At 58.1% G+C, this 27,884-nt stretch overlaps 9 protein-coding genes across 9 annotated transcripts; 4 read left to right on the forward strand and 5 right to left on the reverse strand.

The window, feature by feature from the left end:
• Positions 1-146: 146 nt before the first annotated feature.
• Positions 147-1,277, reverse strand: VDAG_05838 (alcohol dehydrogenase GroES domain-containing protein; the record flags this gene model as incomplete). The annotated part of the gene is made up of 1 exon (XM_009655235.1): positions 147-1,277. One exon carries the CDS (start codon positions 1,275-1,277, stop codon positions 147-149), a length of 1,131 nt encoding a protein of 376 aa, XP_009653530.1.
• An 880-nt stretch (positions 1,278-2,157) lies between these two features.
• Positions 2,158-3,198, forward strand: VDAG_05839 (uncharacterized protein; the record flags this gene model as incomplete). The annotated part of the gene is made up of 5 exons (XM_009655236.1): positions 2,158-2,199; positions 2,252-2,520; positions 2,588-2,904; positions 2,966-3,123; positions 3,181-3,198. The coding sequence occupies 5 exons, from the start codon at positions 2,158-2,160 to the stop codon at positions 3,196-3,198; spliced, it is 804 nt and encodes a 267-aa protein (XP_009653531.1).
• A 3,025-nt stretch (positions 3,199-6,223) lies between these two features.
• On the forward strand, positions 6,224-9,794 carry VDAG_05840 (pumilio domain-containing protein; the record flags this gene model as incomplete). The annotated part of the gene is made up of 2 exons (XM_009655237.1): positions 6,224-9,562; positions 9,651-9,794. 2 exons carry the CDS (start codon positions 6,224-6,226, stop codon positions 9,792-9,794), a joined length of 3,483 nt encoding a protein of 1,160 aa, XP_009653532.1.
• A 921-nt stretch (positions 9,795-10,715) lies between these two features.
• Positions 10,716-11,481, reverse strand: VDAG_05841 (uncharacterized protein; the record flags this gene model as incomplete). Its single annotated transcript, XM_009655238.1, has 3 exons — positions 10,716-11,128; positions 11,258-11,367; positions 11,444-11,481. 3 exons carry the CDS (start codon positions 11,479-11,481, stop codon positions 10,716-10,718), a joined length of 561 nt encoding a protein of 186 aa, XP_009653533.1.
• A 1,404-nt stretch (positions 11,482-12,885) lies between these two features.
• VDAG_05842 (uncharacterized protein) lies at positions 12,886-14,790 on the forward strand (the record flags this gene model as incomplete). The annotated part of the gene is made up of 2 exons (XM_009655239.1): positions 12,886-12,935; positions 13,010-14,790. The coding sequence occupies 2 exons, from the start codon at positions 12,886-12,888 to the stop codon at positions 14,493-14,495; spliced, it is 1,536 nt and encodes a 511-aa protein (XP_009653534.1). The 3' UTR covers positions 14,496-14,790.
• A 217-nt stretch (positions 14,791-15,007) lies between these two features.
• VDAG_05843 (RTA1 domain-containing protein) lies at positions 15,008-16,180 on the forward strand (the record flags this gene model as incomplete). Its single annotated transcript, XM_009655240.1, has 3 exons — positions 15,008-15,226; positions 15,288-15,423; positions 15,486-16,180. The coding sequence occupies 3 exons, from the start codon at positions 15,008-15,010 to the stop codon at positions 16,178-16,180; spliced, it is 1,050 nt and encodes a 349-aa protein (XP_009653535.1).
• Positions 16,181-17,265: 1,085 nt separating this feature from the next.
• On the reverse strand, positions 17,266-22,237 carry VDAG_05844 (uncharacterized protein; the record flags this gene model as incomplete). The annotated part of the gene is made up of 7 exons (XM_009655241.1): positions 17,266-17,577; positions 17,632-17,812; positions 17,864-18,307; positions 18,398-18,735; positions 19,081-19,174; positions 19,286-21,767; positions 22,033-22,237. 7 exons carry the CDS (start codon positions 22,235-22,237, stop codon positions 17,266-17,268), a joined length of 4,056 nt encoding a protein of 1,351 aa, XP_009653536.1.
• Positions 22,238-24,004: 1,767 nt separating this feature from the next.
• On the reverse strand, positions 24,005-25,537 carry VDAG_05845 (curved DNA-binding protein; the record flags this gene model as incomplete). Its single annotated transcript, XM_009655242.1, has 4 exons — positions 24,005-24,237; positions 24,320-25,114; positions 25,181-25,369; positions 25,516-25,537. 4 exons carry the CDS (start codon positions 25,535-25,537, stop codon positions 24,005-24,007), a joined length of 1,239 nt encoding a protein of 412 aa, XP_009653537.1.
• Positions 25,538-26,316: 779 nt separating this feature from the next.
• On the reverse strand, positions 26,317-27,083 carry VDAG_05846 (uncharacterized protein; the record flags this gene model as incomplete). Its single annotated transcript, XM_009655243.1, has 2 exons — positions 26,317-26,395; positions 26,554-27,083. 2 exons carry the CDS (start codon positions 27,081-27,083, stop codon positions 26,317-26,319), a joined length of 609 nt encoding a protein of 202 aa, XP_009653538.1.
• Positions 27,084-27,884: the final 801 nt, after the last annotated feature.

A 27,884-nucleotide genomic window follows, 5' to 3' on the forward strand; every position in this document is an offset into this window, starting at 1 on the left:
AACAACATACAAGCTTAGGCAGCCAGCAAGGACGTTGTCGCGTATGTCGTCAGGCGCTTTCGGCTTGCTTTTATCAATCAGCTATCTTCTTCTCAATGACATAGAACAGGTACCATCATCAGTGTAAGCCCGCCCCTTATTTCCCCTTACTCTTCATTAGGGGTGAACACAACAGATCGACTAGCGTTAGACTCCGTCCCAGCTACTTGCAACGCTTCGGCAAAGTCCTCCATCTTGAAGGCCCTGTGGATCTTCAGACCCGCCTTCTCGCCCAGCTTTAAGACTCCGGTCTGCACAAGCTTGACGAGATCCTCCTCTTGACTCCAAGTACACATCATTGTCGCCTGAATGGTAATGCCCTTGAGTTGGAGGAGCGGTATGGGGATCGAGATCTCGGGGACGCCGCTCATGAGGTTCGCCCGTCCACCGGCCTGGAGGGAGAAAATCCCGGCGCGAATGTGGTCGGTGTTCGTGGCGGTCTGCGGGGTCATGTCGAGGAAGACGTCGACAGGGCCGAATCTCGAGATCTCGGACAGGTCCGTCTCCCAGCTGCCGCTAAGCTTGACCGTCTCGACCCGTCCCGGCGCCAGGTCCCTGAGTTCCTCCAGGACCTTCTCGTTGCGGCCCATGGCGATGACGCGGGCCCCCATGGCGAGGGCGACGTGCACGGCCGCGCCGCCAAAGTTCCCCGTCGCCGGACTGATCAAGACGGTCTCGCCCGCCGTGAGGTTCACGTCCCGAAGGCCGCCGTACGGAACGGCCATCTGTCCGAAAAACACGAGGTCGCGGGGGCTGACGCCGTGTTTCTGCAAAGCTCCTTCGTCGAAGCGATGCACGGACTCGATGGGGGCCTTCACCAGCTCGGCCCAGGTGCCGTGATGCCAGACATCTTTGGCAATTGCTTGCATCTCACCTGTGGCAGCAAGCAGCGCGAGGAGCATGATCTGGCCCGGGTCGTCGCGCGGGCGGATCGTGGGGTCGACAACCACGAGGTCACCGACTTTCAACTTGGCGGCATCCGGGGGGACGGCGACGACGCGCCCTACCGCGTTGGTGCCGCCTATCAGAGGGAAGGGGACAGGATACTGGCGCGGGTTGCCCCTGGAATAGACGTCGTTGATGTACCCTGGGATCCAGCAGTACAGCGTTTTCACGATCACTGACCCGACATCTGCCGCAGGGGTGGGGAAGGAGGCAATCTCTGGGGGAGCAGATGGCGAAGTGAAGTAAAGTCCCTTGTAGTTGGTTGGGAGTTGGGTTGATGTTGTTGAAGCCATTTTCGGATGCAGTACGAAGGCTTGATGGTGACTTGGAGCGGTCTCAAGACGGAGGTAAAGTAAGAATGTGAATATCGTGCGTGACAAGAAGGGAAACGGGGAGAGAAGTTAGTGTTCTTCAACTCTTCCAGAACTTGAATTAGGTCAACAAGTAAATTGTCGATCCACGGACTGGAGCAGACAGATGCTCGGCATGGCGAGCTCGCGAGAGTATTCGAGGGGGGTTGCATGCCTGCAACCTCGTCAAGTTGTACATAAGGCTTGCGCATAGTTGCCTCGATCGCCCCTTGGTGCAAGACTTGCATATGCACTAATACGTGGGGGCTTTCATAGGTATCTGTACTTATTGTTCATCCCCTCTCGCTTTGCGAGCAAAGGGACGCCATCCAAGGCTCATTAACTTGTGCATACCCAACCGTTGGCCCCCTTTTCGCCCGGCTAAATTTTCGTAAAGGAGGCGGAGGCGCACAAAGTTACGCAATTCTCTCGGTAAGGACCCGGGATCCGATCCGATTGCTCGTCTTCACCGACATGCCTCGTAGGCATGCGTGGGATGCAGATAGTGCAGTGTAACATCAAATGGGAAGAAAGGGTAAGTTTGTCCGCCTCCCCCTCTCCCCTCGTATCATCTCAACAGGACGAATAGCCGCAGAACTCATTGGGTGACGTACGACACATGGTGCCAAGGCGTGTTGGAGGCAGGTCTGCATGCCACGGGGAACAAACACACCGAACTTGGCAGGTGGAAACAAAGGACCATCCCCTTCCATTAATAAGCGGACACTACTTAAGAACGTGACGTCTGACATGGTGGTCAGTTTGAAGTAGTTGTCCACCGATCCCTCGGAGTTGGAGATATCATTCACTCGTCGAAATCATCATGGCCGTGTACGTCATTACTGGAGCATCCAAGGGAATTGGGGTGAGTCTGCCTCGTGCCAGGCTACGTGCCACATGTACCTAATCCAGGCCAGTTCGAGTTTCTCAGGCAGTTCTCGGAAGATTCAAACAACCTTGTCCTTGGTCTGGTCCGCGATAAGGCTGGAACGGAAAAGAAGGTAGCGACGGAGCTCGGCAGCCGTCCCAATGTCCACATCCTCCACGCAGACCTCACAAAGTATGCCAGCCTGAAGCAGGCGGCTGCCGACACGGCTCAGATCGTCGGCGAGCGTGGCGTCGACTACCTGATTGCCAACGGAGGCGTGGTGCCCCTGTTCGACGTCTACGGCCCCATCGGTGACTTGTAAGTGCACCGCTTCTCTCTCGCGGCTCTCCGAGCTGGCATGTGCTAAACGCTGTGTTTCCAACAGGAGCGACAGGCCCGAGGAGCTGGAGGCTGTTGGATTAGAGCTGTGGCAGACCAATGTCGTTGGCAACATCCACCTCATTCACCTCTTCTTGCCCTTTGTTTTGAAGGGCAAAGTCAAGAAGGTCATCTTCATCTCCTCTGGGCATGCCGACCTCGACTTTACAAACGCTTTGGACGTTGATACGAGCCCGCTATATACTGCCTCCAAGTCAGCCATGAATGCTGTCATGTCCAAGTTCAGCACGCAGTACAAGAAAGACGGTGTACTTTTCTTGAGTGTCAGCCCGGGCTTGGTGGAGGTGGGCCGCTATTCAGATGGTGAGAATTTCTTCGTCTTGATGATGGAAGGATGTCGTCGTCGTATTAATGTATACCCCAGCTACCCCAGAGCAGCTCAAGGGCTTCGCATCATTCACGGATAAGCTTCCAGCCTATGCACCCGACTTCAAGGGTCCACTCACTCCAGAGGAATCCGTCCGACTTGTGACGGACACATTCGAGAAGGCCAGCATCGAAGGTGGGTTTGGTGGTGCGTTTGTATCACAGTATGGAAATAAGCAGTGGATATAGGCCCAGGGTCTGTCTTCGTTGCAGGGACCGAAGGCCCTGTAGTACTGCGACCAGTCATCTTCAACAGTGTATTTCCCTTCCTTCCGGATAGGTGCATGACAGGTACATGGTAACCCGTCATTCATGATACCCGTGTGATGATCCCCGAGTTTACGGTTGGGTGGAGACTCAACGGTGACTTTATGAAAGTGTGGCTGACTTGTGCACGCTAAGCCACGATCCAAGCACAAAGGGTGCGCAGGGTCAGCTCTCGGTCTCAGGCGGCGGGGTTCCGGGACCAGTCCAGTTGTGATTGGGCGGGCAAAACCCATCTCTGGGGTTCTCCTGCCTCCTACATGTACCTATGTACCTCCTGCCTCCCATTGTGGTCGTCATGTGGAAGAGCGGCCAATGGGGGTACAGAAAGGGACCTAGCTCAGGGGTTCTTTTCTTTTGGCCCCTTTTTCTACCACCGTGTTCTCCTGTCATGCATTCACACAGTCTCGCGGCTTTTGTTCTTCTTCCTTGCTTCTTCGGCACCTTCCTTGACCGAAAGCCTGGCGTTGCAGCTCGAGGTGATTGCTGCTATTCAAGCAAGCCCCCCCATCGAAAAGGCGCCGAGGGAGAAGAACCCATCATACAGACATGCCAAAGTAGGAGGGGGGCCACCGTCGACAAGCGGCAGATCCTCCCGCTGCGTACCCTGTGCCCTGCGCTGGGCCGAGTGTGGTATGTGGTGGGTGTGTGTGTGTGTGGTAGGTGATCTGACCTGCCAGCCTAAAACCGACAGGCTTTCCTTGCTCCCCCCCTTCCCCCTCTCTGATCCGATCGCGTGTGGCATCGATCCAGTCCCAGCGCACCATAGTGGGGCCTGGGTGCCGGACGGGTCGAGGGGGTTTCAAGCGCGGCTGTCAATTTACCTGCTGCACTACAGCCCACGAATAGGAGTTAGCGGTGTGACTTGCACGAGATGCTTGGCTGGACGAGCACGAATAGGGGCACTCTTGACTCGCCTGTGGTCCCGTAGCGGAAAGGGTAGCGACGACAGACGGTCGGAGCGAAGGTCGTGCGTAAGGGTTGTCAACTGAGTGAGAGCAATTGAGTGAGAGGCAACGGGATGAACAGTCTGGCGATGCAGACTGACGAGTGGTCGAGCGAGCAGTTGCGTGCTCCGGTTGATCATGAAAGAGAGTTTATCGTCTTGCCTCGGCGAATGGGCAAGACTCGATGTCGGAAACTCACGACTTCTTGGCTTTGGGTAGCTCTCCAGGCAAAGAGTAACGGAAACCTTGAACTGGTGGTGATCGCCCGAAGCAAATCCCAATTGAGATGGACTTCCAACTTTTGGTCGATCGTATCTTCGCTCTCGTGCTGTTGTGGTTGGTCCAGGGGGCACCAAACCGAAGAAATATGATTCCAAAGATAGTCATATGCCGGAGCCCACGACCCAGCTTCAAGTCGGTACATGTCGTTTCATATCAGGTTGACGTGCCTGAGATGGGAACCAGGGCCAAGGTAGCGCGTAGGGTGCTGTGTCGTGCTGCTGTGGGCAGCAGCCAGGGCACCTTCCCGTCCTACCGCCCTGGGTAGGTTCACAGGTACCTGGCCTTGTTGCCTGTTCGCACCGTGAGGAGGGCACTGTAGCATCCCACAATTAGTGGATCGAGCGACACCGCACAGCAGACGACAGCCCATCGTCGTCCACCTGTGTACAGTACCGTTCCGCTGGTCGCTCTAAAAGCAAGGCATCGCACAGTGCTCACTACCAGGGGGGGGTTCCGCCCCCTCATCCCATCCACACGGTCCCCAACCCCAAGTTACATCCTGCCACAGGTGGCCAACCCCAAGCCAAGTCCCACGTCCAAATCACAAACCTCTTCTCGACTTCCTCTTCCCACCCTCATCCCATTCTCCAGGCGCATCACCTCCTACTAATGCCGTCTGTATATTGACACGTTTGCCCTTTTTTTGTCCTTCCCTTCCCCCCTTCTCCTCTCCTTGTCCCCTCACATACGACTCTGGGAGCAAGGACGAATTGACTTTGAGTCTGACGAGACGTACTTCGACTTGGGAATCGGTCCCGCTACGTTGCCCCATCGGATCGGTTTCCCCCAGTCGCCTGCTTCTAGGTGTCTCCAGTCACAGAACCAGGAAAAAAAAAACAGGGCAGCACCCAAGTCATCCGGGATCATCTCGCTGAGCCCTGCCTCGACGACCTCGTCCTTGGTCTCGACCCTGTCTTTTGCCCTTTCAACGCAAACTCGTCCATCATCCATCGAGTGACCACCTGTCCAGCCAGACAGCCAGCCTGCCTGCAGATACGCACACCACACATAGACGAGACGGACGGACATAGCCACGCCGCACATTCACCGTTGAACGGCTCCCGCCCCGACATTCCTTGACTGTCAAAAGAACCAGAACGACACCGTTGTCTTCTCGTCTACCCGATTCATCACATCGCCTACATTCGAAGACCTTCCGACGCGGGTTTCCCCTTGTAATACCTCTCGCAACACGACGGCTTTTTCTTGACATCAAAGCCCTTTTCGCCTTCGACCTTCGCTCCTTCGCAAACGAAACGAGATCCCCCTTGTTGACGAGCCTACTTTCCCCGGCCTTGAACCCCTTTGGCATCTCGTCCTGCCTGGGGAATCCGACGCAAGACACAATACCGGTCGCTATCGGTATTGCTTCCCTCAACGTCTACGATTTCTTCTGCGCCAACTCGGTCTTCCGTTTCAACCCTTTTTTCTCTTCTTCTCCAACACCCTCCCCCGTCAACAGATCACCATCGCCACGGCGCGCTTCGTGTCACCAGAAAGAGAAGAGAAACCAAATAGTATCTGATGATCGTCGCCGGTAACAGTAATTGATAATGTCAACTTCGAGATCCGATCAATTGCCCATCGGGTATCCGCCTCAGTCGGCATCTCAGACCCGTTCGACCTCCCCTTCCTCCACATCGCCCGCGGACTCCGCACTCGCGTCCGGTGTTCGCTCTTCCTTTGGCCTCCCCCCTGGCCTGAACCCTCCTGGCAAGATAGCATCCAACTCGCGATCAGGGACTGGCTCTCCGTCGCACGAAATGCCGGGTTCAAGCAGGTTATACTCCAAGAGGTTTGTTGGCCCTCCTTCCCTCCTTGCCGTCAAGCATGCCAAAGATCTGCCCTCGCATCGTGCTAACCTCGAGAAACACAGAGCCAGAGAGATCCAGGCACAAGAAGGCATTCCTGGGCTTCCCCTCAACCCTTGGGGCGGACCTCCTACAAGTGGCAACTCGACGCCCCTCCGCGAGAACATCCCCGAATCGCCCACCGATGGCTTCCCCGACTTTGCCCCTCCTATGCCTGCTTCCGAGTTGCCCCAAGCTCGCCGTGCCCGAGCTGGCACTCTGCCCTCCCGCTTCTCACCCGGCGGACCAAACCTTCCGCCTGGCCTGTCGAGGTCTAACCGAGTCACGCCTTCCCACACCCCGCTCAAGTCGCCCTCGCCGGCCCTCGACGGCAACGAACAATCCTCCAGCAGCTCCGCGCTGCTGTCCCGCCTTCGTGCCGGATCCATGCCCCAGCGGAGCCCGTTCGCTCACGTACCCGGCACCAGCTCCCCTTTTGGCCCCTCCATCTTCAGTAGCTGGAATCCTGCCGGCGTCGGTCGTGAGCGTGGTTCGACTCTGGCTAGCATCGCAAGCATTGGTTCCAACGGACCGAGCTCCCCGGCCCAGTCTCACTTTTCGAAGGAAGGCGCGGGCGAGAATGATGTCCACATGCGGACTCTTGACTACCTAGGACTCGCCGAGACGCCGCAGCCGCCCCGTGCCCAGCTTGCCACCCCGTACCTGCCTGCCAACTACAACGACTTGTCGAAAGCTAGCCGCTTCCGATCCTATTCGGTGAACAACAAGGACAAGTACGCAGACGAGGAGGATGATTACGACGAGATGGACGGCATGTACCTCGAGAGCCAGTACGCAGCCCAGCTGCAGGATCAGCTCGCCGCCACCAATGCTGCTATTCACAGCCATAACATGGCGGTGCAGGCTTTTGTCAACCAAGCTAGCCGTCCTCGCGCGCGAACGGCTGGTGTCCTGGACACTCCCGGTTCGCGACTGATGCGTACATACCTTCCAAGCAACGGCGGCGGACCCCCCTCGCTCTCTTCCGCCGAACTTCGCCACCCCGACGACAAAGACTACGATGAGCTGCCGCAGGCTGTCGCTGCTATGAACCTGGGACGGTCCAACAGCCGAAACGCCGGTCTGCTGAACGCTGAGGATCAAGGACTTGAGGGACCTACCAGTGCTCTGTGGCTGGGAAGCATTCCCACCTCCACCACCACCTCTACCCTGACCGAGATGTTCAAGTCCTATGGCCCGATCTTGTCTGCGCGAGTTCTCACCCACAAGAACTGTGGCTTCGTCAATTTCGAGCGCGTTGAGAGTGCCATCACGGCCAAAGCGAGCATGAACGGTAAAGAGATCTTCCCCGGCGCTGGCCCTATCCGTATCAACTTTGCCAAGCCCCCCTCTGCCTCAAACACCCCCGGTCACGACGGTGTGTTCCCTTCGCCCAGCCCTGATCCCTTCGCCAAAGGACAAGAGAATGGTCAGGGTGGCGCTGGATCTGCCTCGAACCCAGCAGACGGTTCCACTGTGCCGGCTCGCTCTGCCAACACTCCTCCCAACGCCCCGTCCCTGCAGGAGTCAACCGCCGACATCCTCCAGATCGTCAAGCAGTTCCAGGCCTCGGAGGAGGATCTGTACAGGATATCCGGCAACCTGCAATCCGCCGTTCAGTTCGACGCTTTCGTCGAAGAGATCCCTCCTATCCGTGAGCCCGCGCACTCGCGTGTCCACGATGCCCCCAAGCTGCGCGACATTCGCAAGAGGATCGACAACCAGAGCCTGTCAAAGTCAGAGATTGAGAACATCGCCGTCGACATGCTCCCGGAGATCGCCGAGCTCTCCTCCGATTACCTCGGCAACACGGTCGTACAGAAGCTCTTTGAGCACTGCTCGGATGAGCTGCGTGACGCCATGCTGGCCGAGATTGCACCTCACATGGCCGAGATTGGTGTGCACAAGAACGGCACCTGGGCGGCGCAGAAGATCATTGATGTCTGCAAGACGCCGCAGCAGATGATGCTGATCGTGGAGCACTTGCGCCCCTACACCATTGGTCTTTTCCTGGACCAGTACGGCAACTACGTCTTGCAAGGCTGCCTCAAGTTCGGTGCGCCGTACAATGACTTCATTTTCGAGACCATGGTCGGTAGGTTGTGGGATGTCGCTCAAGGTCGCTACGGCGCTCGCGCCATGAGGGCCTGCCTTGAGAGCCACCACTCTACCAAGGACCAGCAGCGCATGCTTGCTGCCGTCATCGCTCTGCACAGCGTGCAGCTGGCGACCAATGCGAACGGCGCACTGCTTCTCACCTGGTTCCTCGATACTTGTACCTTCCCTCAGCGCCGCACGGTCCTCTCGCCGCAACTCGTTCCCTATCTGGTGCACCTCTGCACTCACAAGGTTGCGTACCTCACTGTTCTCAAGGTCATCAACCAGAAGGCCGAGCCCGAGGCCCGCGACACAATCCTCAAGGCCCTGTTCTTCACGCCCAAGGATCACGTGCTGGAGGCCATTCTCAGCGACCATGCCTGCGGAGCGACACTCATCTTCAAGGTGCTCACGACGCCCTTCTTCGACGAGACGATTCGCAGCCAGGTCGTCGAGAACGTGAAGAATGTCTTGATCCGCATCAAGGCACAGCCGGGTCAGGGCTACAAGCGCCTTATGGATGAGGTCGGCCTTTCGACGCGCAACGCGTCCGGTGGTGCCTCCCGTGATCACAGCAACGAACAGCGTCAGCGCCCCTCGTCTCGCCAAGCAAACATCAACGGCCACCAGCAGGCTGCGCCCGGCAACAAGCAGTTCTACAACCAGATGAACCCCACATCTACCCCCAACTACGATGCAGGCGGCTTCAATGGCCAGCGGAACGACGCAGCCGACGCCAACATGACTCCCTTCCCTTCCTACGGAGTTCAGAACCCCGCCATGTTCAACCCGGCCAACCAGATGCCTCCCACCCCGGCCAACCTGCAGCAGATGCAGTATCAGCAGAGCATGCTTCAACGTGGCACCCCTCCCAACTTCTTTCCTCCCATGCAGGCCGGCTTCAGCCCTAGCCCGTCAATGGACCACTACAGGAACCAAAACATGCCCAATGGAAGCCCGATCCAGCCGGTTGCGGCTCAGGTCCCGCCCGGCATGGGCCCTGCCCCAGGCTACGGAGCCCCTGGCTATGGCATGAACATGGGCATGCCAGGTGGATACGGCTACAATGGGAACATGGGCGGTATGCAGAACCTCAACGGCATGCAGAACATGGGCTACATGCAGCAGGAACAGGTCAATGGCAGACGCGGTCGAGTAGGTCGTTCCCACCCTGGGCATCCTCGCTAGAAGCGCAAGACAACCAAGAACTAACGTCCGCCCCTTTGAAGCGATGATTTGACAGCCCCGCGCTTCGTCTCGGACTCCCTACGCTCCATTGCCAAATGACGACCACTGGATGAGGTCAAGGCGACCCGTGTCCAGCATGCAAAAGAATTTTTGGGAAATGGAGAAGACTCGGCACATTGGCGTTGCAGGAATATTTTGAGGTACATGCGAGAGTTTCTGTGGTTTTTCCCGAGTGATTTCTTTTCCTTCTTCTCTGCGGCTTGTCTCGATTCCACGTTGGCTTTGAAGCATCATCTTTGTCTCAAGGACCGGCGACAGAGGGGACAAGGGGGGCGGGCGGCCATCTAGCCCGTGCTTCCCCTCTTGTCATGTTCCGATCCGCCTGTCCATCCCCGGGGAGGGCGTTGGTGTATATAGAGAGCGCTGTCATGAAAAGCGGGGGACTATTTCGCCTTGTCTCTGTGACGAGAAAGGGCGACAACGCCGCCGAGGGATGGATGGGCTGTGGGCGGGCTGAAATTGGTGACGCGAGGGCTGCATGACGAGGGAGACATGCCAAAGCAAACAACGCGCGTGATCGGCGTGAGGTAAGCACGAGAGAGACAGAGAGACAGAGAGAGAGAGAGAGAGAGAGAGAGAGAGAGAGAGAGATCCTTCTGTGAGGGAACGTCACACACCATGTCGATAGCTACGCCTGTTCAATTTGGCTTTCTTGCAAGAAAATAACTCTTGAGTCTTCACCACATGCCTCCTTGACGTTGCTGTTCTGTGTTATATTTCTTGAACGTGACTACTGCTAAGAAAGTGAAGTATTATTCAAGTACGAATGGAATGGAGGTCGCCGAGCGATCGGGTCTTCGCTCGGCAGGAAGAAGGGACGGTGCCCAGCCAACCTTCCTCTCTCGGAGGGTGTCGACTGGTATGTTCCAGTCAACGGTTTACAGAAAAGGGGGAATACAAGTCCTAGAAAGGAAGAAGAGAAAAACACTGATCATGTTCACATCATAAGACAAGGCCCCACGTAACCTCCAAAATGCCCATGTGAATAACTGACAGAGAGACACAGAGAGTGAGAGTGAGGACCAGCACCGGCACTCAAGAAGCCAAGGGCACAGGCTGCTCATTCAAATCCCCCCAAAAGCCTAGCAGCGGGAGCAGGAGCAAGCGGCAGGGCAGGCAGCCCAGCCTCCTCCACGACGGCGGGCTCGATCATGATCTCCTCGTAGCACCGGGCGCGCTCGTAGTTTGTGGGCCACCAGACGTAGCCGGCGGCCTCGTCGGCCTGGGGCTTGAGGCGTCGGATGAGGTCCTTCTGGCGTGCGCAGTGGGCCTCGCTGGGTTGGAGCTTTACGAGGAGACTGGTGATCTTGTCCTGGCGCCGCGCCTGCTGCTTTTTGGCCTCTTCGGACTCTCGGTTGAGGGCTTCGAGCTTTGCGTAGTTCCTGCGGTTGCTCGCGCGGGTCTGTGCAATGTCGTCGAGAGCGTTCCCGATCTTGTCGGAGGGGTGGGGCTCGGAGTTCTGGCTGCCGTGGTCTGGTTTTCGTGGGGTCAGAAACACGTACGTCACTAGAGAGCGAAGAGGGGAGGTGGAGAGAAAGGAGAAAAAGAAACGGAAGAACAGGGAGAGAAGGAGGAAAGGGGAAGCATGGGAAAGAAACATACGATGAACGTGATGGTGGTAGTGAAGGTCGTTGGAGTCGTAAGTACGGTCGTGCAAGTCGTAGTTACGGTCGTTGGAGTCGTAGTTGCGGCTGTTGGCGCTATAGTGACGGCTACTTTCGTGGGATTCGTGCCGTCGGCCGCATTAATCTCCGTATTGCCTCTGCGGCGGCCGCCGCTGGTGCTCACTTCGAGCTCGCGACGGCGGTCCTCGTCCTCACCCCCATCAGTGCGATTCGGTGTTCCTACCGTGTCTCCTGAGCCCCGAGATTGAATTCTGCCCGAGAAAGCACGTCACATGAAAATGGGACAGAACACGGTCAAGAAGAGCTGTTTTCCTCATATAAAAGTGATGAATCTTTCGGTCAGAGTGTGGAGTCGGGCGTCTCAACTTCCAGCCTCTCAAGGTCTCCATCGCTGGTCTGCAATGCGCCCTTATGTCCTCTTCTTTTCCTGCTCCTTGGCCTTCACATGTAGAAGCGGTTCGCGCACCATGTCATCACGCGTGAATGGATGGTCTATACCGGCATCAGAGGGCTCGACGTGGACGTTCATAGACTTGGGCAGGGCTGCAGGCTCGCATAGATCACAACGTCAAGCCTGTAGACGGCGTCCGCCCGAGAGATGGGCAGCGCGAAGCTGGGTCGGCGCTCTGTTGCTACCCGGCGAGACGACTGGTCGCGGGTCAGCAAGCTGTGCGGCTCAAGAGAACACGAGGAGTCGCCGAGGTGATTCGTGGGCACATCTCTACACGCTGGTTGGCTCCTCCTCTGTCTTTGCACCTGACATGTATGGCACACCTGCGGCGGAGGAGCATGAGTCTGTTGAACGTAAAAGAAGCGGCGAGTTTTGTGCATCGAGGCCTGGATCACATTGCCTCTGAAGCTTCACAAGCTTTCGAATAAGGCTATGAGGCCGGTGGGTTAACGTCGAACAAGGCGAGGCATTCGGAGGGTGATTTGGTTGATGCCCCAGTGATCGCGGTAGGTCAGGTGCCTAGATATCGGCGCCGTAGCGAATACGAATAGCATGATGATTCGGCTGACGACTTCGAGGTCATGATTCAGGCTAGTAATGGAAACTCGTCAGAGGGCGATATCTGTAGGAGATGAAAGTTGTTGAGTTTGGTTGTCCCAAGGCAAGGCTGAATGGGGCTCTCTCCTTCTTGCCATGAAATGAGATGAGTGCAAGTGGTAGTGGAAGTGGCAGTGGGACCATGGCTGATGCGTATTGGCCGGTTCGCAAATGCCCCGCTCATGGATCGGACAGGGGTTCGAGTGGGCCTTTTAGTGGGCCTGAGATTCGACTCAGCCCTGTACGGTAGCTCCTGCCCCACGTGGATGTTGGAGCTCAACCTCCTTCCGCCGGTCTGAACTTGGTCTCTGGACCTCTCCTCGTCGGTCCTCCTCCTCCTCCTCCAGCCTTTGCTATCTTGCTGCCTAGCCGTTCATTGATTCTCTGGCCGATTTCAGCACCATGTCAGGCCACATTCTCAGTCCTGGACCTCTTATCCTTCTTCAGACCGATTCTTGAGCCATCTCTCCTGTGATGCTCAGCTGCCGCCTGCCTTGTTTCGTGCGTCCCCTTTCTTCGCCTCTCCTGGCTTCCCCTTTCCTGGCCTACTCCGCATCATGGCTCGATCCGGCATCTCCAGAGTAAAGACGGGTTGCGTCACCTGCAAGTATGTTTCCCTCTCCATCTCTTTCCATCTTTCCTTCGGAGGGAAACAATAAACACATGTTGACCACTGCGCAGGATTCGCAGGATAAAATGTGACGAGGCGCGTCCCGCTTGTCGACGCTGTGTCACGACTGGCAGGGCATGTGACGGCTACTCCACACCCTCCACCGCCAGCTACTCTTGGGCTCAGTTGCTACGCTCCAGCCCAACGCCGAGCCCTGCCGCCACCCACGCTGCCGGTGAACTCCGCGCCTTGGGCTTCTTCCGTGAAGTCGTCGCCCCTGTTCTCGCAGGACCCCTGGATGGCTTTTTCTGGACCCACCTGGTGATTCAGTTCACCCACCAAGAGCAAGCCGCGAGGCACGCTGTGCTTGCTATCAGCTCGCTGTACGAGAACTTCCAGCAGGGCTTTGCTAGGTCGCCCTTGATCGAGAAGGATGCCTTCGCTGTCAAGCATTACAACGAGGCCATCAGGCACCTGAGGACCACAAACAGCCAGGAGGCCGTGCTGCTCGTCTGCATTCTGTTCACCTGTATTGACATGTTGCGCGGTGACTGCGAGGGTGCCGTCAGTCACTGTCGGCATGGCATCAACATGGTGGCCGGGAACCGCGCGGACTCGTCCGTCGTCTGCGACCAACTGTTGCCTACCTTTTATCGCATGGCCATCTTTCCCTTCTTCTTCGGCGCCCGCCCCGAATCTTTTCCTGAAATCACGACCCGTCAACCACACAAGCCCACCACGTTCTGGACCATCGCAGAGGCCCAGTTCTCTCTCGATCCGCTCGTCCTGCAGGTCATTCGATTTGTTCGATCTTCTGATGAGTATCGGCTAGGGCAGTGGACAAACGATGAGCCCGGCATGACGACCCTGCGTGAGCGGGTCAGACTGGACACAGCTCTAGACGAGTGGGCAAAGGCTTTCCACACGTATCAGGGGCAGAAGAGTCCACAGCACGACCCCAACGACATGCGGACGCAAATCGTCGAGCGCCTACTAGGCATGAAATGGTTTGTTGCCAAGATCTGGATCGATACGTGCTTGTCAAGGGGGGAGATGGTGTATGATCTTCACCTCGACAAGTTCCGTGCCATCATAGAACTTGCGCGGCAAGCCGAAGTGCGGAGGCAGGCATTGCGTAACGTCCGCGCGAGCCCAAAGTTCACGTTTGAGATGGGATTTGGGCCGCTGCTAGCATTCGTCGTTATCAAATGCCGATCTTTGAGGCTGCGTGTTGCTGCTTTGAGTTTGATGAAGACACTAGCCTACGGAAGGGAGAGTCTTTGGGAGAACGGGACCATGATTGCTTCGGGGGCACGAACGATCGAGGTGGAACATGGGTTACAAGGGGGACTGGACATCAACCAGGAGGCTTATAGCGATGACGAGGCCCTCCCAGCGGAAGAACAGCGGATCCAAGACTCGATCACGCTGAATGAGGAGCAAACCGTAACAAGCCACGACGGTGGCATCGTCTTGCAGCAGAGGGTCGCGTATCTGATGAGAAGGCCAGGGGAATCCATTACGGTGCGAGACGAGTGGTACTCAGTAGCAGCCTAGGCGAGGCAGAGTTGGAGCAAGTAAACATGGTAGGTCTGCGGCTTATGCGTGCTGCTATCCTTTTAAGCGCGGGCTGACCCTTCGCAAATGGAATCGCGCGATTGGTCGGTTCGCAACTTGAGATCAGGAACAAGCATGCGACAGGGGGCTTGGAACTAGGGAGAGCCCAGAAATAGTCGTTCATGAGCATGGGTGCGCAACGCACTCATTGATATAAAGCTACAAGTCGACTTTGGATCGATTTGTTTAGAATTCGACAACCACAAGCCTTATACTTCCTTTCTACGCTCTTGTTTCATTCCTTGACTTCTGTCATTACAGCCATGCGTTTTTCTGTACCACTCCTGTTGGCCATTGTCACCGCTGTCAGCTGTCTGCCTTCAAGAACTATCTCTACTGCGCCGACTGCTACACCTATACACGACAGACGGGAACAAATATCCTCACTCTCGACCCAAGCACCTGCACCTAGGCAGTATTTCACAACCACGCAACATGTCACGATACCTGGCATGACAAATGACCATGTCACTCTGCCCGCCAAGACGATTGACATTGCCATTCCAACCTGCACCACCACTGCCAAGCCGGATTCCAATGGCCACGTACCGCCGGGAGAGTGCGGTGCCTTTTGGAACTACTATCCCAGTTTCGCGGCGGCCGCCGCCTTTGCCATCTTGTTCGCGGTTCTGACGGCCATCCACATCTGGCAGGCCGCCAGGTATAAAAAGGTCCGTACGTCACACACAAGGTGTCATGTCCCTCTCGAAGAACCAGAGTCTAACAGGTCAGGCATGGTGTTGGGTTATCATCATGGCGAGCATCTGGGAGACCCTAGCCTTCCTCTTCCGCGCCATCAGCACAAAACACCAGCAGTCTAGCGGCATATATCTCGTTTTCCAAATCTTTATCCTGCTGGCCCCCATTTGTGAGTATCCGATCCCACATAGGAAGCTCACTGCATGGGTATCTGACATGTCGTCTGCAAAGGGGTCAACGCCTTTGCCTACATGACCCTTGGCCGTATGATCCACTTCTTCCATCCCCGGCAAGCCGTCCTCGGCCTCCCCGCCTCGACCCTCGCCGCCCTCTTCGTGGCCCTCGACATCGTCTCCTTCGCCGTCCAGCTCACCGGCGGCTCCATGGCCGGGCCCACCACCCCGCCCGCCGAGCAGATGCGCGCCATCCACATCTACATGGGCGGCATCGCCCTCCAGGAGTTCTTCATCCTCCTCTTTCTCGGCCTGACGCTTGTCTTCCACCGCGACATGCGCCGCGTCGCCGCCACGGCAAGCCCGGCCAGCAAGTCCTCCTCCTCCTCCTCAGCTGCCGCCATCAGCTGGCGCCCGCTGCTGTGGGCCCTCTACATCTCGCTCGCCATGATCACGACGCGCATCATCTTCCGCCTCGTCGAGTTCTCGTCGGGCCACGAGGCCGACAACCCGCTCCTCGTGCGCGAAGCCTACTTCTACGCCCTCGAGGCCGCGCCCATGGCCCTCGCCGTTGCGGTCTACAACGTCGCGCACCCGGCAGCCGTCATGCGCGGGCCCGACTCGGAGATGCCCGGCCTGTTCGGCATGCTGAAGCAGAGCGTGGCGCGCAGGAGGCGGCGGGGGGCGGGACACGTGCCGCTTGGGAGGGATTCGGAGGAGCAGGAGCTTACGTGTCATGGTCGACGCCGGTAGCTTTGGATGTCCTGCTTCTTGGGCGGGATCTATATTGGGGGTTTGGGGAGGGCCGACGCGGGGGTGGAATCGTGTCGAGATGCGTCTGAAGGATGTCTGCGAGAGGCTTTCTGTGATCCGTTACTAGTCTCCAGATGAAGGGCCCCTGGCGCGGCTATGGAGAGAATGGCCGCACATGCTGGTATCGATAGCTACAGTCCTCATGGACGATATACCGACCGTCAAAGCCAATCTGAACCCCTACATTGCTGCGCATTTACATCCCAGACGTGAACCAAGATATTGCAGAATCTGCAAGACAAGCGGTCAGACCCGCGATGCTTATCACCGACTCGACTGCCACACCAGCTGCGAGCACATCCCGCGCACCCGCCCTCCACGCACAAGACGTCACGTCAATGAAGTGTATTCTCGGCAAGTATGATACAACACGTTCCCTAGCCTACCGGGAAACCTCGCGCGCCGCCGCGCTCATAAAAGTGTATCCGTCCGCCTCGCCCTCTTCTCTTCTCCATGGCCATTCGGGCCCTCGAACTCCCATGCCGCGTCTCGCTCGGCTGCAAGAGAAACTCGGCTGCAAGAGAAACTCGACTGCAAGAGAAAGATACGCCCTCGCAGTCCGTCGGGACGAGGTCCAAACAGCCTCAGTGCCGCAAGACAACGCAACCCCTTCGCGCTCCCACCCTACCCACCTACGAAGGGGGGCGCTTGTAGAAAGAAAAAGTAATAAACCAAAGCTGCCGAAGCGTCGCGCCACCCGAGCCCGCCGGTCCTAGGACGTCCCGTTACCCTTTTGTTTTTGCAAGGGGGGGGGGGGGGGTGTGGCGAACATGGGGCGGCTGGGTGAACGGGCACTAGAAGAAAAAAAAAAAAAGAGACGCAGTTCTCCATTCAACGCCGGGCGATCCGCCAATGTGGGGGGGAATCAATTTATGAGAGAAGTAGGAAAGGGAGACCCTGGAATGGAGAATCGAGAAAGTCGTTTATTCGCCGTGCCCAGTCCGGATACCACGTCTCGCGTGGTATACTCGGACACAGAAAAGGGGTAGTACGTGGTCGGAAAGAGTGTGTGTGAGAGTGACAGTTTAGTCGACGTCCATGATGCCGGCCTCGCCCTGGTCGGATTTGCCGTTGGCAGACTCGAGGTGATCTGGGGCTGTCGTGGCAGGTGTAGGAAGATCGGCCTCGGCCGACTCCGTCTTTGTGGATAGGGCATCGCCTTCGCCGGCCATGGCGCTGTGGCCTGCCAACGCAGCGTGGATGCGTGCTTCCATGGCCTTGCACTCCGCGAGCATGGCCTGAAGGCTCTGCTGGTCTCGCTGGCCCAGGTTGCCGCTGGCGAGGTTCGTGGCGTCGCCGCGGGCGATGAGCGACAGGATAGCAGGATCGGCGTTATCCTGGACAGTTGTTAGGGAATACGACATTGGGGGATGGTCCGTCTCAAAACCTACCAGAAGAGCTGTGGTGAGCAGAGAGATGCCGTCGCTGTTGGATTCGCGCAGCTGAGCCAGGTTCAGCGCTGCCTGGTGTTCCGTGATCGACACCTGGCCGATCGTGGGGCGCGACTCTGGCACAGCCTCTCGTGGTTCATCGACGGGGGCTGCTGGAGCAGCGGGTTTCCTCCGACGAACCCTGGGCAAGTCAGTGACTGGGACCTCAATAGTCCGGCAGAACAAAACATACTGTGAAACAAAATCCAAGATGATGCCCTTCTCAGGCAGGCGGTAGGTACGGCCAAACGAGGTGACGTCGTTCCATCCGCTGTCATTGTCCGACTCGTCGTTGATGACCTCGATGAAGCCATTGTTCTTCATGCCACGACTGTACAGTGGGGTGATGGCCGTGGCATCGCGAATCTTGCGATACTTGTGGGCGGGGGCGAGGCTGCCGGGAAGCTTCGCGAGCAGTTCATCATGGTGAGCCGGGCAGACCCAGGTGCGCAGAACCGGCGGGATGGCGAGCGGTGGGTCGAGACAGTCCAGATGCCAGTGCAGACCACAAATGCTGCACGGAATAATGGAACGGTCGCTGGCTGTGGCTTGCTGGCAGTTGTGGCACAAGACTGGCGACCCATCTGCATCGCGGACTTTGTGGAAGTCCGGCGCCTCCTCGTAACCACCTCGTTTCCTGGTAACAAGTCAGCTGACATGCGCACAATGGCCGCCGCCGCCGCCGAGGGCGCAAGGCCGAGGGCGGCAAGAGGACGCTTTCACATACTTGGGAACCTTGGGCACCACGGCGGTTTCTTCCTCATAGTCCCCCTGAGGACCAGCTCGCACATTTTCAAAGTAGGTCTGGATGTGCTGCGGCAGCTCAAACGCCCCTGGATTGGTCTTGTCAAGCACCGTCAGGAGGGCACCGAAATGGCCCGGCCTCTTGTCCGATGATCGGGTCGGAAACCTCGTCCCGATGCACCGTTGACAAAACCATTCATCGGGGAGAGGCTCGTCGACGAGCAGATCGACGCACTCGAAATGGAAGGACCGGGAGCAGTGTTCACAGCAGACGAGTTCACCTACGCCGCCGCACGCCGAGCAATAATCGTCGTTGTCATCCTGACACGTCGAATTAGCCAACTTTGTCTGCCAAGGAGGGGGGGCAGAACCGCGTATGCTGAGCAGGTGACCAGGATTGCGGGCAAATAAAAGTGGGAGATGAGCTGGTCGCTAAAACTCTGTGCGCGGGCGGCCCGTTGGCATGACGAAGGGGGGGGATGGGCTGGGTCTGGCGTGGGTGAAGAGAGGGAGAATGGGGGCCATCGAGCCAGATCGAGCAAGACAAAGCCAGCCTCACTCAGATCCACCCACATGGCGAGCAGAGCATGGATGTAGTGATGAGGAAATAATGAGGAAATGCAGAGAAATGCAGAGAATGCAGAGAAATGCAGAGAAACCACGTACCGAATTGAAGTGAGCCCCGCTAGATGAGGAAGGATGTCCCTCTCCGCTCTGGCGCGGTACGCCTGCTGCAGTGCCGATGGTCTTCTTCTTGGGCCTAGGAGAAAGAGAGAAAGAATATGTCAGGTCGGAAGAGCATGAGAAGAGGACACGCGGTGCTTCGGTGATGCGCCTCGCTGCTCGCAAAGGGAGAGAAGAATAGACTCACGATGACTTGACACGCAGCCCGGTGCCGGTGCGCTGCTTTTTGACAGCCCGCGTGCTGACGGGCGTGCCAGCTCTGGACGAGTTCACATTCGAGGCTACATCGGGTGGGAACGAACGGGCTGTCGGCGAGGAGGCCTCGAGCTCATCGAATCCCCTCTTGTTGGACCGCGTGGTCCGCCCGTTGGCCTGCGTGCCAGGTACGCTGGCGTTCCCTGCCACCGACTGTCGCGTCTTGCGCGTCGGCAAACCCGCGATTGGCGTGGACACGGGGGCCTCGAGCTCGTCCCAGAAGGGCGGATCGATGGCGCTGGTCACGTTCGCGTTCGCGTTCGCCCTCGCGCTGGCGCTGGCGCTGTTCTGCGTCTCGCCGCGGATTGAGCTCTCCTCGGGGGCGTCGACGCCGGCAAAATTGCTCTGAAGCCGCGCCATTCTCCGCCTGGCCGTGTTGGCTTCGTCCACAGCGCTGACCTCGTTGTTGCTCTTTCCTTGGGCAGACGCCTTGGCATTGGCCTTGGCCGCTCGTGTCGTCTTGGAGCCCTTAGCTGGCCTGCCGACCGGCCTACGAGCGGGAACTGCGTCAGCAAATTGGGGCGACGAGGGAATGTCCGACATGGCAGGATCAGCAGGCGCAGGGCTGCCCGAGGATGACAAGGCCGAGGGGTCGGGTGCGTCGATGATCATCTTCTTTGTGGTCTTTGCGTTGCGTTGTCGACTGGGCCGCAGCTCGTTGAAGATGATCTTGGCGCTCGTCGCGGGAGCGGCAGCCGCTTCGACGTTGCGATCACGGATAGCTGCAGGCGTGGGCGACGGCAGAGAGGGCGAGCCCGAAAGCTCCGACAGAGCAGACGAGTCGCTGCCTGCAGAGTCCCGACGAGCACGCCGCCGAGACGGCGTGACGAGGGCACTGCCATCGCCGACGGTCGTCGAGGGTTTCGCCATGAACGGCGAGGCTGTGTGCTGCTTTCGTGATTTGTGCTTCCTCTTTGACGGCGTCACAACAATGGGCGTGGCTGGCGCGGGCACAGGTGCCTCGACGACTGGAGGCGGCACCGCAGGTGCAGGTGCAGGTGTGGGCTCAGGTGAAGTCGGACGTCTTGCGTTGGTGAGATCGAGCGTGATGAGTTTGGCGTACGGTGCACGCTTCCTTTTTTGTCCGCTCATGCCGTTGGGGTTTGGCGAAGGTGGGCCAAAGTGATCGCGGGCTCGGTTTTCCTTGTTGCCTTCCCTCTTCTTCGCCTCGATGAGCTTCGCAAACTCGTCAACGACCGACGAGTCGGCGGTCTGAGAAAAGATGGACTCGACCAGCGTGAGAAAGTGCGCGTCGGATGACTTTTCGTCGTAGAGCGTACGCAGAGCCCATGCCGTGGGATAGCGGCAGTGGTCGAGCGCCTCGTGAATCGCTTGCTCAATGACCCTTTCGATGCGCTCCCTCGCAGGCACGGTCTGTTCGGGAGCGGCCGTCGTGAGATCTGTCGCAGGGGCAGAAGCAGCGGTAGGCGTGGGCGTGGGCGTGGGCGTGGGCGTGGGAGTGGAGGCTGAGGCTGAGGCTGAGGCAGAGGCAGGAACAGGAACAGGCGTCGAAGTCGAGACGGCGGCGGGTTGGTGCGAAGTGGAAGCGCGTCGACCCGTAGAGACTCTGTTGAGGCTCCGCCTCGACAGCGGATTGCGCAGCGTCGTCGTCGTCTTGGTGCCGGTGCTCTTCTGATCGTGCTCGTCGTCCGAATCGTTGGTAGGCAGTGCTCGCCGCGTGGGCTTTTCCGCGGCTGCAGGTGCTGATGCTTCCTGGGCGTGAGGTTGCGGAGAGGGGGAGGCGGGCGTCACACTGTCTGGTGCGGAGCCAGAGCCAGACTCTTGCTTGGTTGCCAGCACGACCGACGCGGCGGCATCAGCACGAGCGCCGTCGCTGTCGACAGCCGTCGTTTCCGCCCCTTCTGCAGCTGCAGCCGTGCTGGAGGAAGACCTTCGATCGAATTCCGTCTTGGTCGCCGGCGGCGTCGGCGTGGATGCGGCAGCGGTGGCCGAGGCTCGCGCGGTCGCCTGCGCTGCCTGGAGGTGCGCCGTGCTCTTCTTCAGAATGATCCTGCGCACCGGCTGGCCTTCCTTCTTCTTCGCAACGGGGATCGACTTGGGCATCTCGCCAAGCGGCACCATGCCCTCGGTGACGCCGTACCGCACGAGTCCGTGGTCCTCATAGCTCGGCTTGCTCTGCACGGAGGGTTCCAGCCACTTCTGCAGGAACGTCTTGGTCGTCGCGTCGTTGACCGAGCTCCTTGACGTCTCCAGAGGACTCGGGCCCGGACCCGTGTTGGTGTTGGCCGTAGGCAGCTGGAGCGGGCTCGAGAATCGCGACCGTGTCGCTCGCGTGCTCGTGGCCATCTTGCGAAGCTCCTCCTCGAAATCCTCTTCTTCTTCTTCTGCTGCTGCTGCTGCCTTTTCAACGTCCGCCGCCACGACCACCTCCTTCCTCCTTCTCTGTCGTTTTCCTATCGCGACGGTATAGTGCCAAAACAACCTGATGGGTTCCTGTTGGTCGCAGTCGCGACGGTGCGCGTCGTGGGAGGTGCGGTCGGGGTTTTTTCTCTGCGTCGCGCCTCAAGCTCGAGCTTCGCCTTTGCGCCCCCCTGGGCTGGGGCCTCGACACACGCTCTCCAGAGATGGGGGAAAAAAAGATAGGGAGTATTATAACACCTGCGCGTACGGTTAGTGTCGTGTTTCGTATCAGGCAAAATTGAAAAATGGCATGTCTACTTCTCTGATGCTCCAAGGTGGCGAGCGACTCGAAATGCTTCGCGTATCCCCTATCTCGACGCGGTTGATCCAGGGGGGGGGGAGAGGGAAGGGTGCCAAAGGCTGAGAGACGTCGAAGCTGTTTCTCGCAGGCGTAGAGGCTCCTCCGTAATAGCGTGGCCGTGCCTTGGTTGAGCCACCGAGGGAAGCCCCAGCCAGCGGGCATGGGGGGGGGGGCACCTTTTGGGGGGGGGGGGTATGTCTCGGCCACCTCCAGCGGGTGCTTAGGTCATGATGGCCTGCCAAGCAACCACCCGTGTAGGCAGTAATAGGGCATCCTGCCTCGAGGCTACAGGCGTTGTCCACCACACGCGCCTGGGCTCGGGGCGTCGCCCACCAAACGATAGGACATGCCGTGCCCAGAAAGTGCCATGACGAGGTGGCCAGGAGGTGGCCAGGAGGCGTCCTCGATGACACTGCAGCACCTCTTTGCCTCACCTGTCCACATCACCCGATCACAGGTGTCTGGACACACCAATGTCTTCCACTCATCCGGCGTCCCATCTTTCATCGGCGAGACAGCTCTGTCCAGGCTCCAAGATGGACACGCCGTCAGGTTCTCCCTAGGGCCTCGATAACCCATCACGCAAGTGCAGGCGATCCATGGCCCGGTACACCAAGAGACCATGAATCAGCCCCTGACGATGCTGCCAGGCGCTTGACCAGGACCAACTCTCAAGCTCTCCCCAGGCCGCACCCCCGAGCGTCCGTACAGAACAGGCTGTCAGCGGCGGTAAAAATCACTCTATCCCCTCATCACTGCCTCATCTCATTCATTGCCTCCCCTCTCGGTTGCATCATCCATCGGCAATCAGAAATCTTTGCCTCTCGGCTTAAAGGTACAGATCGACTCTATCACATACTCCGTCTGACCAAGCCTTCCCTTTTTTTTTTCTGGGTCCCCATTCTCGGACTGACTGACCCTCCAGATCGCTGATGCTCGGCACACCTCACCTCACCTAATCCAGGGGTCACGAATCCCCATCACCCGGCCGCCCACGACAGTCCCACATTCGCACTGCTACAGCAACCCGAAACTGCTGCTCCGGCGCTGCCCTCCACGGGGAGGTGGAGGGCTGCGACGGAGGACCGGGCTCGGTTCCCCCTCCTCTCGTTACCCTTGTGCTCCTCCTGCATCCCCATATGAACTCTGATTAGGTTTGCAAGGTCGTCACGATCTCGTAGCCCCTGAATCAGCGTCCGGCACTGCTGAGTACCTACAGCTGAGTACCTACAGCTGAGTACCTACAGCTGAGTACCTACAGCTGAGTACCTACCTTTACGTGGACCCAGAGCACTGCATACCAACCCGTACCATACCTTACCCGGCCACGGACCCCAACCTCCTCCATTTTGCCAGACGTGACCCTCCACGAAATGAGCCGGACGGAGATGCAGGAACACCATCAGAATATGCCGCGCCGTGACTTGTCAGGCCGGGTCGGGTCGACTGGTGCTTCACGCATATGCAGATTCAGTCCTCTCACTTCTCACTGACTAATGCCAACGCAATACACGTCTCACCGGGCTGTGCGGGCTGAAGACCACGCCGTTCTGCGACCGATGAACCCTCTTCTTGTTTCTTTCTTGGTGTCCTTGACGGGGCTGCATCGGGCACATTTGAGATGCCCTCCTGCTGCCAACCGCAGACCTAGCTAGCTAACAAGGCGCACTGGATGATGCAGCAGCCCTATACTGCGCGTGCACCGGTATCCCGAAATTCGCCCACGCGGGCCATCAACACGACCCAGCGCTTTTCGTACCAACCCGTGTCGTCCCACATCGTGAGCCAGGCCAGGGCAGCCCAGGCAGGGTCAGCAGGTCTACCTCTTCGCAGAAAACAAGTTTGTGGGTCCTGTGAAAGCCCCATCGGCTTCGCAGGCCCTTTGACGAGGCATTCATCCATCGCTGCTCCACAACGTCCGCCACCAGCTTACTCGTCGTCGCTCTCCTCCTCCGAGCTCTCCTCGGCGGCGGCGGCAGCGGCGGCCTTCTTGGCGGGCTTCTTCTTCTTCTTGTTGTTCTTCTTCTTGCCGGTATTTCTAGCGATGGGCTGCTCGAGGATCTTGAGAATCTCCTCATCCTCAATCTTCTTATCCGTCTTGTACTTGCTCAGGTCAAGCGCAGGCGCGGCACCGAGCTTGGTGATGCCGTTCTTGGTGATGGCTATACATCGTCAGTATATGAATCTATCATCGTTTCTTTCATGACGGCTCCCGGAGAACAGAACATGGGTGACTTCACATACCAATCGTGGTCAGGAGACGGCCAACAGGTGAGTTGTCCTTGTCACCAACGACCTCGTACTGGCGGAAGACGTTGCTGCGGACGCACTCGACGACACCAGTCTTGGCATCACGCTCGTCCTCAAGCTGGCGCAAGCTGAAGGGGAAGACGCCGAACTTCTTGACAACCTCGGAGAGGATCTTGCGCGACGTGGGGCGCTTGAGGCCGTAGGTCTGGAGAGTGCGGCGGTGCAGAGTGGTGCGGTTCTCGTACTGCTTGACCTTGCCGGAGCCCAGGGAGACACCCGTCTCAACACCCCAGACCTCGCCGAGCTCGGGGACGCCCTCGCCCTTGGAGCCCTCGCCGGGCGCGAGGACAATCTTCTTGGTGCCCTCGATCTCGTTGCGGTCGAACAGCCACGAGGTCGTGGACTCGACGAGGCTGCAGTCGTAGCTCTTGACGACCTTCTCGAGCAGGCTGGTGATCTTGGTCTGGGTAGGCGCCTTGGTCGAGGCGGCCTTGGCCTTCTCGTCGTCGGAGCCGAGGGTGCCAGGGGGGATCATGAGGCGGAGGAGAAGCTCATTGGCATAGTACGTGGCAAGGATCAGGTCGGCGTTGCGGCCAGTGACCTCGCCCTCGGCGCCGGCGATGACGGTGTCGCAAACGATGGAGCCAAAGCCATCGATCTGGGCACCGAGCTGGATCTTGATGGGCTCATCGGCCTTGATCTCGACGGCAGCCTCAGACTCGTCGGTGGTCAGGGGAGTGTAAGGAGTGACGAAGGAAGAGGGCGAGACGGTCGTGGGGTGGGAGAAACCTGGGATGGAAAGGTTAACACGGCGCTCTCTCGAGACGGAAGGTCAGTGGGAGGGGGCAGGCCTACCCTTGGTGACCTTCTTGCCACGGTAGACCTTGGCGAGCTCCTCCTCAATGAGGGCATCACCCTTCTGGCAGATCTCAACGATCTTGGCGCCGGGCACGATCAGCTTGGTGACCTCGGCGAGAACCTTCTCGGAGATCTGGGCAGCCGTCTTGTACTTGGTGAGGGTGTCAGGGTTGTTGAGCGTGTAGTCTGCAAGCTGTGTCAGCACGATATCCAAGGCATTCGGCACGTCGCGCGGGGCCAGAGGGGTCCGGCGTCGCGTGGTGGTGTCTCGAGAGCTGTTGTTGGATGGCGGGGTACGGCGACCAGATGCAGCTCGAGGTGACGTGACGCACCCACCCGAGGAGCATCGGTCATGGGCACTAGGGACAAGAGAGAGCTACTCACCAACGGCCTCCTGCTTTTCCGCCATGGTGACTGATTTCTCGATGGCAAAACACTACTTGATGGGAAGAGGAAGGGGGGATGCTGTAGCTGGGAAGACTCGATCGAAGGCTCGGTCGAGGAAAGTTGTGGTGAGTGGGGGGAGGAGGGAGTGCGTCGCACGAGGTACAGAAGGAGGGGTAGTAGTATTTAGGGTGTTTGCTGTATTTTCGCCAGTTCTGGGGCCAAGTGCGAGCGCGAGTGGCATTGATGGGTTTTTCGGTGCGGGGCACAGAGCCTGCCTGGCCTGGGAAGCGCCCAAGCCGCTCGACCTGCCCCTCGACCTGCCCCTCTTCGCTCGTGTCACTTTGCTTCTGGGCATGTAGTCTCCCGCCCTGTTGAAGCGTGCGTGATACGTGCTGCCGAGCTCTCGTGACTTGGAGGGCGAGCTCCCCTTGGGCTGAGAGGTAGCTCGAGCTACCTACCTACCTTACCTTAAGTAAGGTATCTTACCTAGGTACCTAGGTAGACATCACGTCAAGGCATTGGGCATTTAGATGACTGCGAGAGCTATCGTCGTCTTTACAAGCTTCCATTGCCCATTCGCAGCGAGATCTCGGGCGGTTCAGTGCATCATTGACAGTGAGGCTTCCACAGCAAGCCTTTTCGTGTTGTTCTTGATGGTTCCGCTCCCTGCGTGGGAGAAGGCTTGGAGCATCTCCTCCAACTAGGAGTGACGATCATGGCCCTCTTCCTCGTTGTGTCCTGCTGCGTCAGGAGGTGATTGCTATGACTAGACCGACATTGCTCCAGACGGCGTTGATTTTGATCGACCACGACCCCAAGGACCAGCTAATCCATCATCAGATGAACGATAGGCAGCAACGACAGCAAACACCACTGCAAGCATCTTTCTTCCCTCAGTAACAACAGACCAGAGCCCGTTCCATCACGACCCTTCTGTCGGTTCATCAAGCGGAATGAACGGCCTCATGACCTTGTCAACGTACCAACCCGGCAACCCAAACGCCTCGGTCGCCTCCCTGATCCCGCGATTCATCCTCCCCACATACTCATCCAACGGCTCCCCCTTGCCAGCACAGTGATAATCCACGTACACCAGCGCCTCCGCTTCGCGCCCTTCGCCCGGCCCCTGCTGCTCCCCAGGCGCGAAGACGAGAACGGGCAGCGTCACCTTTTCATACGCGATCGGCACGCCCTCGTACCCATCCAGCAGCTCTTCGTCAGCGGGCGGCAGGCGGTAGAGCACGCCGTAGACGCCGGGTCCCGTGGCCGTGCTCGTGCTCGTGCTCGTGCCAGTGGCATCCTTGTTCTCTGACCGGCGGTAGACAACGTTGGCGTAGCCGCGCTCGTTGATGAGCCACTCCCATCCAGTGCCGAGGAAGGCGAGGCCGACGGGCGTCGAGGCGGGGCAGCGGGTTTTCATCTGGGTCGTGCTCAGGTTTGAGCCGTAGCCAAAGTATAATTTGTGCTGTTCGGAAGACGTGGCGTTGGCGTCTGGTTCCTGAGTATGCGCCATGATGGCGAGCTGACAGTGGTAGAGCGAAGAGAGATGTCCAAGACTCAGTATGGAGGCACTCGTGCTGTAGGGAAGGTCTAAGGTACAAGAATCGTTCGCGTCGCCTGACGATTTTAAGAGATGAGGCAGGAAGTTCTGAAACCACGTCTGCAGGCGGGAATCCTTGCTGTCTTTGTTCACACCAGCTTCACTTTCGCTCAACGAAAGCTGAGCATCGATAGGTTTGGCATCAATCACCTCATGTGTCGTTACGTAAGCCGAAGCATGTAATGGTTGTACCGAAAATCAAAGTGAAGCTATGTCCCTAAATCCAAGGAAAGTTATGTAGTCTAAGACTTGTCTTTGTGATTCTGGAAGACGGGAGAAGAGGCGCCAAGGTGCTCTTGGATAGATCATATATATCGTAGGCTCGCCTTCGGAGTCCCCTACATTGTCACAGCAGTCGGCCATGAGCCTTCCACACCAGAACAGGGGTTGAAGTAGGAAGATCGTCATGGAAAAGCATCAAGAACCCAGATGCCATTCGAAAGAGCTGACGGAGCAGCCACGGCATCAGTTCTATATCCATGTTGGTAAGAATGCCTTATTATACTGTTACCTGCGCCAGCAAACGAAACCGGTCAGTATACAAAGGCGGCTGAGCTCAAGACGTGGAAATGCAAGTTCCATCTCAATATCCATCGAAGCCACTGGAACAAACGACTGCCTCATGCGTTCTCCCAAGCTTCATGTCACTAGCAGGAAACACAGACAAGTTCGCCTAGCAGCCAGGCTCATGGGTTAGTGCAGGCGTGCTTCCTC

Source organism: Verticillium dahliae, genomic scaffold, assembly GCF_000150675.1.
Source record: "Verticillium dahliae VdLs.17 supercont1.11 genomic scaffold, whole genome shotgun sequence".
NCBI classification, from domain to species: Eukaryota; Fungi; Ascomycota; class Sordariomycetes; order Glomerellales; family Plectosphaerellaceae; genus Verticillium; species Verticillium dahliae.